Source organism: Rhinoderma darwinii, chromosome 4 (genome assembly GCF_050947455.1).
Source record: "Rhinoderma darwinii isolate aRhiDar2 chromosome 4, aRhiDar2.hap1, whole genome shotgun sequence".
Taxonomy (NCBI): domain Eukaryota; kingdom Metazoa; phylum Chordata; class Amphibia; order Anura; family Rhinodermatidae; genus Rhinoderma; species Rhinoderma darwinii.
This window is the reverse complement of record NC_134690.1, coordinates 171,566,450-171,578,957: the sequence shown is the minus strand read 5'-3', so window position 1 is coordinate 171,578,957 and position 12,508 is coordinate 171,566,450. Positions and strand designations below refer to the sequence as shown.

General features: G+C 41.5%; 1 protein-coding gene across 4 annotated transcripts in view; it reads right to left on the bottom strand.

Moving 5' to 3' along the window:
- Positions 1-12,508, bottom strand: part of DVL3 (dishevelled segment polarity protein 3) — a 97,118-nt gene that overhangs the window by 62,119 nt on the left and 22,491 nt on the right. For all 4 annotated transcript variants that reach the window (XM_075861877.1, XM_075861876.1, XM_075861880.1 and 1 more), the window contains exon 2: positions 2,317-2,386. In XM_075861877.1, coding sequence (XP_075717992.1) covers positions 2,317-2,386 — 70 coding nt within the window. The remainder of the gene's footprint in view (positions 1-2,316; positions 2,387-12,508) is intronic.

Below are 12,508 nucleotides of genomic sequence, written 5' to 3'. Positions count from 1 at the left end.
AGGTGTCCCTCTGTTCTCCGTCCTGGCCGGCCTCCTGCGATGACAATTCATCCCATGTGACTGCTGCAGCACTCACACGGGATGAAACGTCATCCCAGGAGGCCAGGCTGCACGGACAACAGAGGGACTTTTGTTGTTTTCTTTTCACCGCAATTTTTTCCCCGCAGTGGACACTCAGCCCAAAAATCTGCAGTACAATTTGGTGCCGTTTTTTCGGCCGGAATACCAGCAGGGTTCCAGAGGGAAACGCTGTGTACTTTTACGCAGCGTATCCACACTGTGTGAGCATAGCCTTACAGGTTAAAAATTATATTGCTGACAAAATCCTATTACCTCATCTGACCTGTAGACCAAAAAGATAGAAGAGCATGTGGTCAGCCATTCCCTCTGAACACAGAGCTGGTGCATGGTATGACTCATAGCACAAATATGTAGATAGGAAGACGACAGCCAAGTAAGGGAAAGACAAAGAGGAATGGATTCAATGGGGAAAAAGAAATGCTAAAGCAACGCATGATAATAACAGAAGCCTGGCAGATTTTACTGGATAGACACGCAAGCATGAAAAACTTTTTTCTTGATTTGGAAGAGAACAAGGGATGTAACTATATCCATGTGTAATGACGGCAGGGACAGGTAACATGACTAAACTTGTTTTTAGAATATAACAAGATACATAAAACCTAACTGCCCATTGCCAGGTAACATGCTCATAATGACCAAAATCTGGGGAACGTGCCAACTTGCCAACTATAATACAACAGGATTTGTCAACTTCTCGCATTCTGGAACCAGTGAAAATGATGGGCACACGGACTTCTAAATGCTCAGCAAGGGTGACCGCTAAAGAACCAGCAAATATAGACACATGTCTATAGTAGGAATCTCTGCACTAAAAAATGAACTCGAAGTAAAAAGAAACATGGCGCCCCTTAGGGTAGGTATGTTAGGTACAATAGCCAAGGTGGCACTTACCTGAATGGAACGTGAAAGAATAGGCACAAGACTAGTAAGGGTGTTTTCGGGTACATAGTAAGATGTAAATGCCACTGCTTCTCCCTCCGCAGGCTGCAGGAAGAGGTGAACAGTAGCATGCAGGCAAAACCGAGGAAACATGGGGGCGGTCATCCAATAGAAGTACATCCAGAGACTCGCTCTCTCTCATGAGCCTAGTGGGATTTTAGGCCTAGGCCCGAGACAGACACCATAGATTTACTTCTACTTTTGGATGGCAGAACCCCAAGTTTTCTCACTTTTCCCTTTACTAAATAGTCAGAGCCAATAACTACAAGGGCTTTAAGCCATCCACCAGAACCTAACGTGCTAATGTACGCGGCTGTACTATGGAGTGTCACAGATATTATATGCCATTTAATGCTGGGTTATGGAGATACTGGATAATACACCTCACTAAGTACGGCAATGTAGTGTGCATGGACCCTTAGCATAGGTTCACACAGAGTTTTTTGCAGGCAGAAGATCTGCCTCAAAATTCCATTTGGAATTTTGAGGCAGATTTTGCTCTGCCAGCACTCCGTTTTTCGCCCACGGCAGTGGAGTGCCGATGGGCAAAAACGCAGCGAAGTAAGCTTTCTCTGCCTCCCATTGAGGTCAATGGGAGGCCAGAGACGTAAACGCCCAAACATAGGGCATGTCACATTTTCCCGTGAGACTGTTCTTCCGCTCGCGGGAAAAAAACGCCTCCGCATCTCAATTAAATAAATGGGAGGTATTTTCGGACGTTTTTTGGCGCGTTCTCCACTTAAAAAAAAACGTGTGAACATAGCCTTATACTGTATCTTAGGTTGTTTTCCCCATAATATTACTGTGAAGTAGGAGCAAGAAAATCAAATTGCCTATGAAACTTCTAAGGCTATGTTCTGACATTCCGCGGCAGAAACCGGAGGATGACCTTGGGAATTCGTTCGCAATTTTGCAGTACAAACAGGTGCATTTCTGCATGCAGATTAGCACCATTTAATGGGGACAATCTGCATGTGACTACCCGACGCTGTTTTCACAGCGGAATATGCGGTGGAAATTGTGTCAAGCAGTGACATGTCTGTATGAACAATGGGACGGTTTCCCATTGACGACAATGGGAGGCTTTTTAAAAAAACATTCGCGCCAATTCCAATGCAGAAAACGCGTCGGAACATGGAATTCCGCCGTGTGAAGGCCTAATAGGGATAAGAGGTAACTTATGTGGCCCTCTTCTGCAATGAGGATATCTGAAAAGGGACCACAGTATTTTTTAAAGAATGCAATCTTTTTTTTCTTTTGTCAGAAAATAAATTAGACTACAAAATCACTTACCCAGCATACAACTCTTCCATTGAAACATGGCAGCTTTGCATTGTCATCAGAAATTTCTTCTTTTACCACCCTGCAAGAAAAATAGAGAATTCAGAATACAAAAATGAAGTTGTTTTTTTTTAATGTGAAACTTTATTAGAAGCTGCTTATAGCAGATGACACCACTGTATGTGCCTGTGACTCACTCTGCAGTGTGCCGGTGCTCTGCAATTCCCCCTGGAAACTTTTGAACAAATGGACTACACCTCCTGTTAACATGGGGGAATAAGGACGTCGAGCTGTCAATTTATTCATACATTACCACAAGGAATAAACAGAGCACATTGCAGTAATCGAAGAAAATATGTATATAACAACAATATTTAATTGAGAATACAAGTATTTAGTATAACAGACAACATGGGAGCCGACAGGTAGTCCTAATGCACAAAAAAAAACTACATGCTAAGTAATAGGCCAAAATATTTTTAAACAAAGGAAAATGTAAAGCTTTTGCTTGGCTTTTTAGATCGGAGGTTACTTTGTTTAATATATAGCCACCAATGTCACAGGGAGAATATCTATAGGTGACAATAGACGTGTACTGTGTGTATTTATTTGATTAGTTTCTTGCTCCTATTAACCAGACACTGAAATACGCTTCTTCTATAATAAACTAGTGCACAGCAGATAAGGCTGAAGCCGAAAACCCAGAAATATGTTTCAAATCAAGTCAGAGGAGAAATGGGGGATCAATGCTAAACAAAACCAAATGGCATATTAAGGATAGAGGATTCAGATGTTCTCCATAGACATGACCTAGTAAACCTATAGCAGGCATCCTTGTGACTTGCACACCCAATTACCGTCAATGTCTCTTGGGGCATTAACAGATGTCTACAGAGTCAAGGCAGCAGACACTCCCAAAAACATAAACCTTGGGAATAAATTCCACACTGGGAATATGCAAACACCATAAAAGCAGACATAAGTATAGGGATTCCTGCTGGTAAGGGTGGATGCTTCAGAAGTGGATGTGGAGCACAGCTGAACAAACCGAAGTCACAGAGGAGCGCACAGCATTGCTTTCAGAGACGCTAAAATGTTGCCGTTAAAGTGGCAGCACGTTGGACGCTACCTTCGAGAACGACACTGGAGTTAATGACATGAACATATACGTGCAATATACATCAGAACAAATATAGAAGAAAGTAGGACACAAACAGGTATAGAAATACAGAACACTTCGTATGCAACAGACACAAAACAACGGGTGTAATGACAGTGCAGTGCTACGCTTCCACCTGCTGAACTATAAACCTCATAGGCGGTCACTGCAGGCCACACACAGTGACCAGGACGCTACATAATCCCCAGTGTGTCCGAAGCGAGAGTTAGAAGGTGGAATACCAACCAATTCAGGTCATTGGTTTATACATGGACCAATGCAATTATTAATATAATGCTTTACAATATCCCAGAACCCAGTAGCCAATGAAGATGATTTACTAAGCGAAAAGCGACAGATTTATTATGTGTTTTAGGCCTTATACAAACGAACCCATTTCTCAACAGACCCATGCAATTCAATGGACATCCATTTTTTTTTAACAGAACGTGTGTTCGTAGTGAGAACCCTACAGCATGCCCTATTCTGGTCTGTTTTTGCAGACTAGACTCGCCCATTAAAGCCCAAGGCTGGATACCCACGTTTTGTAAATGCTGCGGAATTTTCCGAAACTGGATTCTGTGCAGAAATTCCACAGCAAAGTGGATAAGATTTCAACAAATCTCATCCACACACTGCAGAAAAATCTGCTGCGAAAACGTTCATAAATTGAAATGCGGTGCAGTTTTTAAACCCACAGCGTGTCAATTTATGCTGTGGATTAGTTGCTCTTTTGTTGCGGGTTTTCCCCATTGAATTCCGCAGCAAAGCGCAACAATGCAAACCATAAAAAAATACACACCCTTTTTTTGTTTAACCCCTTCAGGACACAACAGATTTTTTCCAATCTGACATGTGTTACTTTATGTGGTAATAACTCTGGAATGCTTTCACCTAGCCAAGCGATTCTGAGATGGTTTTCTCGTGACATGTTGTACTTTATGTTAGTGAAAAAAATTGGTCGATAAATTCAGTATTTGTGAAAAACACCAAAATTTTGAGAAAATGTGAAAATTAGCATTTTTCTTAATTTAAATGTATATGCTTGGAAGACAGATCGTAATACCACACAAAATAGTCACTAGTTAACATCCCCCATATGTCTACTTTATGTTTGCATCGTTTTTTGAACGTCCTTTTATTTTTCTAGGACGTTACAAGGCTTAGAACTTTAGAAGCAATTTCTAAAATTTTCAAGAAAATTTTAAAAGGCTATTTTTACAGGGACCAGTTCAGTTCTGAAGTGGCTTTGAAGGCCATATGTACTAGATAGACCCCATAAATTACCCCATTTTAAAAACTGCACCCGTCAAAGTATTCAAAACAGCATTCAAAAAGTTTCTTAACCCTTTAGGCGTTTCACAGGAATTAAAGCAAAATAGACGTGAAATTTACTAATTTCATTTTTTTTTGCCAAAATTAATTTGTGATAAAAAAAAAAAAACAAGTACCACAGAAGGTTTTAGCCAAGGATTGCAACTTAACATTTATTACCCTGATTCTACAGTTTTTGGAAATATCCCACATGTGGCCCTAGTGTACTCTTGGACTGAAACACGGACCTCAGAAGCAAAGGAGCACCTAGAGGATCTTGGGGCCTCCTTTTTTTAGATTATATTTTAGACACCATGTCAGGTTTGAAAAGGTCTTGTGGTGCCCAAGCAGTGGAGATCCCCCAAAAGTGACCCCATTTTTGAAACTACACCCCTCAGGGAATTTATCGAGGGGTATAGTTAGCATTTTAACCCCACAGGTTTTTTGCTAAAATTATTGGAAATAGTCTGTAAAATTGAAAGTACATCTTTTTTCTCAAAAAACAGACATTTTTAATTTTTACTAGGAATAAAGGAGAAAAAGAACCACAAAATTTGTAAAGCAACTTCTCCTGATTACGGGAATACCGCATATGTGGTAATAAACTGTTTGGACCCACCCTATTTTAGATTTATGCTAATTAGTTTCTTAATAGACAACTGGGCGTGTTTTTACCTTTTGACCAAGTGGGCGTTGTGGAGAGAAGTGTATGACGCTGACCAATCAGCGTCTTACACTTCTCTCCATTCATGTACTCAGCACATCGTGATCTGTCACTTACTCACACATTAACATTACTGAAGTGCCTTGAGAGTGAATAGACGTTTGTGTGTGACTTACAGCACATCGAGATCACCTTGTGTTGTAATTTACAGCATGATCTCGCGAGATTAAGCTTGCTGTCATTAAGTCCCACACAAGCGTTACCGAAGCGTCGGGATTGCGAATAGACATCGCATCCTGGCTGGAAGCGATGTCTATTCACTCTCAAGGCACTTCAGTAACGTTAATGTGTAGTTAAGTGACATCACGATGTCGGAGTACATGAATGGGGAGAAGTGTATGACGCTGATTGGTCACTGATTCGTCAGCATCATACACTTCTATTTACAATGCCCACTTGGTCAAAAAGTAAAAACATGCTCACTTGTCTATTAAAGTCATTAGCATAAATCTTAAAGAGGCTCTGTCACCAGATTCTCAAATCCCTATCTCCTATTGCATGTGATCGGCGCTGCAATGTAGATAACCGTAACTTTTTTTTTTTTTTTTTTTTTTAAAACGTTCATTTTTGGCCAAGTTATGAGCTATTTTATATATATGCAAATAAGGTTTGAAATGGACAACCGGGCATTTTTTTTTCGTTATGTCCAACTGGGCATGTATTGTGTTTTTAACTGGGCGTGTTTACGTGTATGACGCCGACAAATCAATGACCAGTCAGTGTCATACACTCCTCTCCATTCATTTACACAGCAGCGATCTGCAGCCAGATACACAGAGATTAACGTTAATCAAGTGTCCTGATAATGAATACACATGAAATCCAGCCTGGACGTCATGTGTACTCAGAATCCTGACACTTCTGACGCTTTTCTTTGAGATTTCCAGCAAGGGAAATGAAATCTCGTTTACCTCCGTAATCTCGCGAGATTACGCGTGGCTTGCTGGAATCTCACAGAAAAGAGTCAGAAGTGTCAGGATTCTGAATACACATGACGTCCAGGCTGGATGATCATGTGTATTCATTATCAGGACACTTGATTAACGTTAATCTCTGTTTATGTGGCTGCACATCGCTGCTGTGTAAATGAATGGAGGAGTGTATGACGCCTTGAAGTGTATCTAGAAAAAAGGGATAGTGGTTTATTACAAAGGAACTAGCCTCAAAATGCACCAGAATTGGTCTAAAGTAAGTGCTTTTCTGTATTCATTCATTTTACTACTGTTGCGCGAATCACGCGCGGTACCCGGAAGTGCTTCTGTGTGCCGAGAGCGATTTGCACGCACCCATTGACTTCAATGGGTGCATGCTGCGCGAAGCACGGCCAAATATAGGACATGTCGTGCATTTCACGCAGCGGACATACGAAGCGTGAAATTCACTCACGGTCTGAACGGCCCCATTCATTAATATAGGTCTGTGCGATGCGCGTGAAAATCACGCGCGTAGCACGGACATATTATACGTTCGTCTGTCGTCTGAATAAGCCCTTAAGCTGGCCATACACCTGATAGCTGTCAGCGAAATGGAAAAAATAACCCATAAGCAAATGTTCTTTAGGAAAACAATAATCAAGACAGGTTGAATTTGAACCGGTCTAATCCTTTATTTCACCAGGAGATTGGGAGCAATACGTGTGTCTATTTATCACTTATTCCCACCGCTTTATTTCCATTTCACTGACAACTATCATGGGTATGGCCAGTTAAGGCCGGGTTCACAAGTAGCGTAAACACTGTGGATTTTCTGCAACGGATTCGTTGAGGATAATCCGCAGCATAATACAGTAGCAGCAAAGTGGATGAGATTTTTAAAAATCCCATCCACACGTTGCGTAAATGAGAAGCAGAAAATCTGCTCAGAAATGGACCTGCGGTGCGGTTTTTGGAATCCGCAGCATGTCAATTGTATTTGCGTAATCGCTGCTTTTCCCCATTGAATTCAATGGAAGGTAAAACCCGCAAAAAATAGCAGATATTGTGATTTTTGCAGCCGAAAAGCTTTGATTCCGCTGCAAAAATCGCAACAGAGGAGACAAAAAAAAAAATGTTACCTGTCCAGAATTCTGTGCTTCTTCATCCAAGCCAGCCTGTGCTTCTTCATCCAAGACGTTTCATTCCATGTGACCGCTGTAGCCAATCACAAGCTGCAGATGTCACATGGTATGAAACGTCATCCCAGGGGGACAGGCTGAATGACGGAAGAGGGACGCGGGCACGTATGAATATTTTTTTACGTGCAGTTTTCCACAGTGGACATTCCGTAAAAAAAAAACGCATCGATATTTGGTGCGGTTTTTCAGCCGGAATTCCCTGCGGTGACCAGAGTGGATACGCGGTGTGCTTTTACGCAGCGTATCTGCCCTGCGTGAACTAAGGCCTCCTGCACGCGGGTCGGATTTGCTACAGAAAACTTTGCAACAAATCCGACCCAGATACTGCAGGAAATTCCATTTAAAAGTCTGCACCAAATCGTGTTTGTGTGGAATGTCTTACTCGCTATATTTGCTCGAATTCGCAAACTTTCTGCAGCAAAAATCACAAGACTTGCTATTTGTTGCAGAAGTTCACTTCCCCATCTAACTCAATTGGGAAAGTTTGCAACAAATCTGCAACCATTCTGCAGCATAGATTAACATGCAGTTTTAAAAAATCTGCACTGCTGGTCAATTTTTCAGCAGCACGTAAATGAGATTTTAAAATCCCATCCACTTTGCTTCTACTGTAAGGGTATGTTCACACGCTTAACAAAACGCGGCTGAAAATACGGAGCGGTTTTCAAGGGGAAACCGCTCCTGATTTTCAGCCGTTTTTTAAGCAGCTACTGTTTTATGCGGCGTTTTTTACTGCCGTTTTTGGAGCGGTTTTTCTATTGAGTCAATGAAGAAAGGCCGCAAAAGCGGCTCAAGAAGTGACACGCACTTTTTACGGGGCGTCTTTTTACGCGCCATTTAAAATGAGGCGTAAAATAACGCCCCGTCGGAACAGAACGCCGTATTTCCCATTGAAATCAACGGGCAGATGTTTGTAGGCGTTCTGCTATCAATTTTTCAGCCGTTTTTCGGGGGGTTTACGGCCTGAAAAACGGCTGAAAATAGCCCGTGTGAACATACCCTTACACTGCCAATTTTCCATCTGTAATTCCGGACGGAAAACCTGCAGCAAAAGCGCTACATGTGCATGGAGCCTCAAAGGTAAGTAACAATTACATTATGCTCACCGCAATGCCAGTTTAGTTAGAAAAAGAAGGGCCTGTTTTTTTCTTCATAGATCTATAGAGAAACCCATTCATATTGTGGCCAGCTGTCATCACCAAGCAGTGAAAGTCAACACAATCTGCCAAGCTACAGCCTTATGCACCCCTAATGCCTTCATGAACGTTTTCGTTTATCTTTCTCCCCTTCTCTGGGATCTATTCCAGTTTTACAGAAAGGAAAAAAAAAAAAAAAAAAGTAATAGAAAAAAATAGTCTTAAAAACGCTAAAGCCTTATTCACACTAACGTATATTTAGTCAATCGGGCTTTTCACACATCCAGTTTTTTGTTATTTTTCACAGAGCGTGTCTCTTGCAGGAAACTCAACGATTGCCCTAATCTGGTCTGTTTTTGCGGGTGCATGGGAGAAAAAACAAAACAAAAACAGCCCACGGACGACATCCATATGCGGTCTGTTTTTCACAGATCCGTAGCTAAGAAATGCATTAGAAAAAAAAAAAATAATAATAAATGAAAAAAGTGAAACCAGAAAGTTCTTGCAGGAGAAAAACGAGCAAAAAAAAAAAAATATATGTTTGACACACGGACATTTATATGGATTAAAAAGTGGTCCGTTTTTTTGCGGATGCAAATCAGACAGGGTCATGTGAATAAGGTCTAACACATACAATAGTAAATCAATCATTAAAGAATCTAGTCTAGGGTTCGGGGGAGTTTTAAAACATCTTCTATTGCATTTTTGATGGCCCCCAACAGTGCATAATAAGCCATGAAATCTGACGACTATAACTAGTCCCCTGCAGATGCCAAATTATAGCACCCTGATGAACCGTGCAGAATCATACACAACTTATATGCAAGTAACTATATTCCATAGGCCAAAATGAAACATTTACAGCGGTGATATCGCTCGGCATACCCTACACACGTGGCACTTTCACATCACGATTTCTTTTTTTAGCTCCATCTAATGAGGCCAAAAGAACACTCTTGGTTTCCATCGGACTAATGCAACCCTATGGAAATGTAAAGCGTGCACCTCGGGAGCTTTCCTGGCGTACACGCTAAACGTACATCACATAAGTGATGTGAACAGGTCCTTAGGCTGGGATCAGATGGTGCCTCTGCTATACGCATATTTATTTTCCCATTAAAAGCTATAATAAAAATATACAAAATATACTTTTTTAGGAACTGACCGACCCCACTGTTAAGCAGAAAACATGTGCATCAATGGCACTGTCTAAACACGGCCTTACTATGTTTCTTTAAGCACGCAGAATTTACAATCTTCCCAACAGTGATGAATAGCAGATACACAGCTGTTAAATCAGGAACTGACAAAATCTCCCATCCCCCGATGAATATAAAGGGATAAATATCAATAAGTGTCAGACAGACTAACACCCATAGGGACAAGACAGCTGTCAAAGTAGGGACAGACCAATAGTGTAGGACACCTGTCTTGTTGTACAGCAATTTACGGATGTAATAATTGACACAAGTGCAGCCTTCTCTTCCTGTGAAAATAATCTTCTTATATCTTGGATATGACAACGAACACAAAAATTATAAAATATACATACAAACACTAAAATGTATGCATACCATGCACAGGAAGCTGGATGCGATAAAAGGTACAATCCCTTTAAGTAGGACCTGCCATCTCTCCTGACATGTCTGCTTTATGCCATTCCTCTGTTATTCCTCCTGGAAATGTAGGACTTAATTGACAGGAGTAGTGTAAAGCATGCCACCGTTGGAGCAGTGGAAACGTTCTCTGGAGGAGTGATTAAACACATTTCACCATCTGGGGATCTGATGTATAATCCTGGGTTTGGCAGATGCCAGGATAATGCTACCTATCAGGATGCATAGTGCCTACTGTAAATTTGTGGAGGAGAGATAACGGACTAGGACTTTTTTCAGGGTTGGCCTAGGCCCCTTATTTCCAGTGAAAGATAATGTTAAAGGGGTTTTCCAGCCACTAAAAATTGATGGCCTATTCTCAGGATAGGCGATAAATAGCTGATGGGTCGGGGTCCGACTTTCAGGACCTCCGCCAATCAGCTGTTTTGAAGGGACTGCAGCGCACATACGAGCATTGCTTCCCCTTCATTTCTTCTTGCCTCACTGTGAATCGTCGACACGCATTTAGTGGCGAGTAACAGGTATTGCAGTCTTTTCTCCCATTGAAGTGAATGGGAGAAAAGGCTGCAATACCTGTGAATCCCCCGCTACATCCAGGAGTCAGACCCAGACCCATACATTTTTAGTGGCTGGAAACCCCCTTTAACATTATCCTACACTGTAAATAAGGGGCCTAGGCCAACCCTGAAAAAAGCCCCAGACCATTATCCCTCCTCCACAAATTTTACAGCAGGCACAATGCATCCCGATAGGTAGAATTCTCCAGGTACCCGCCAAACCCATATTTACACATCAGATCTTCAGATAGTGAAACGCGATTCATCACTCCAGAGAATAATCCACTGCTCCAGCAGTGGCGTGCTTTACACTACTTCAGCCGACGATTGGCATTGTGATCATAAATTCCCAGTTACTTCAAAATCTTGTGGACAGCCTTCTTGGTAGAGTGGAGGCGGTCATAGCCTCAATATGGGTCCTAAATTCATAATAAAACTATTGGTTTGGAATGGGATGTCCTACCAGCTCATAGAGGTGTGATGTTCAGGTTTCCACACAGTGTGTACACTTATGAACAACTCAACTCCGGTGTGGTGGTTATAAACAATGAAATTCACTGCTTAAAATAATCTACGGCTCCGTCCAAACAGAATCCATGACAGATGTGACGGATTAATTCAAATGCCCCATCCCTCCTATAATGGGTCCATATGGTTGAGCACTTAAGCGCCTCTATCACTTGGCATGTAAGCATCACCAGCACATGGGTGCCAAGAAGTCGAGTTCAAACATTGTTTTGCAATATGGATAAGGCCGCACATGCAAAATCTAAGGAAAATAATTATTTTGTGGGTTTGGAGGAAAACCTACAATCTGCATGATATTGATGGATGATGGTGTAGCGGTCGCTCAATGGCATCAGGTACATTACAATTCTACACGTACTGTACTGCTCTTTATCGGTGCTAGGATAAGATGCTCCTTTAGATGCCGGGTGAGGAGGTTTCCATTTTATGATTACTATACCTTGTATGAACTTTATAGGACCCTGAAGTAGTTCAGGTCCTCAACATAAAAAGTGACTTACCAGTAGCGCTTTAGGACTTGGATATGTAAGGACCAATTTTAATCTTATTTTGGGTTGAAATGTAGGCGCTTTGGAACCAATTACTAGTTTCCCATAGATTGTGGGTCTCATGTTGCAATATTTTTACAATAGCCGTCCTGGAACTAATTAAAGAAAGAGCTGTAGAAAAGTACATGACATGTATAGTGCATCGGTTTCATAAAGGATGAATAAAAGGAAGGAAAAGGGTTAACATATAAATTCATTAACACAACGCATGACCCAGGTAATGTTTTTGCTGCTAGTGAGGATGAAGTAGTTATTTCAGATGTGTACATTGGTAGGATCAACTGGTCACTAGGCCAGATCTGCAGAATCCTGAGCTGTGTTTCTATATACTTCATCAGAATTTAGTGTTCTCAGTAAAGCCTGATGGTGGGCCGATCACCAACAGCTTAGCTGGGCTCCTATGAGGCAGGGGGAGAATATTGTACAAGGCCTGTTATACAGAATATATACAATGCAAATCACCACTGCTAGCTTTGTGCAGACATCGGCCTGGATTTATTAAGACTGGC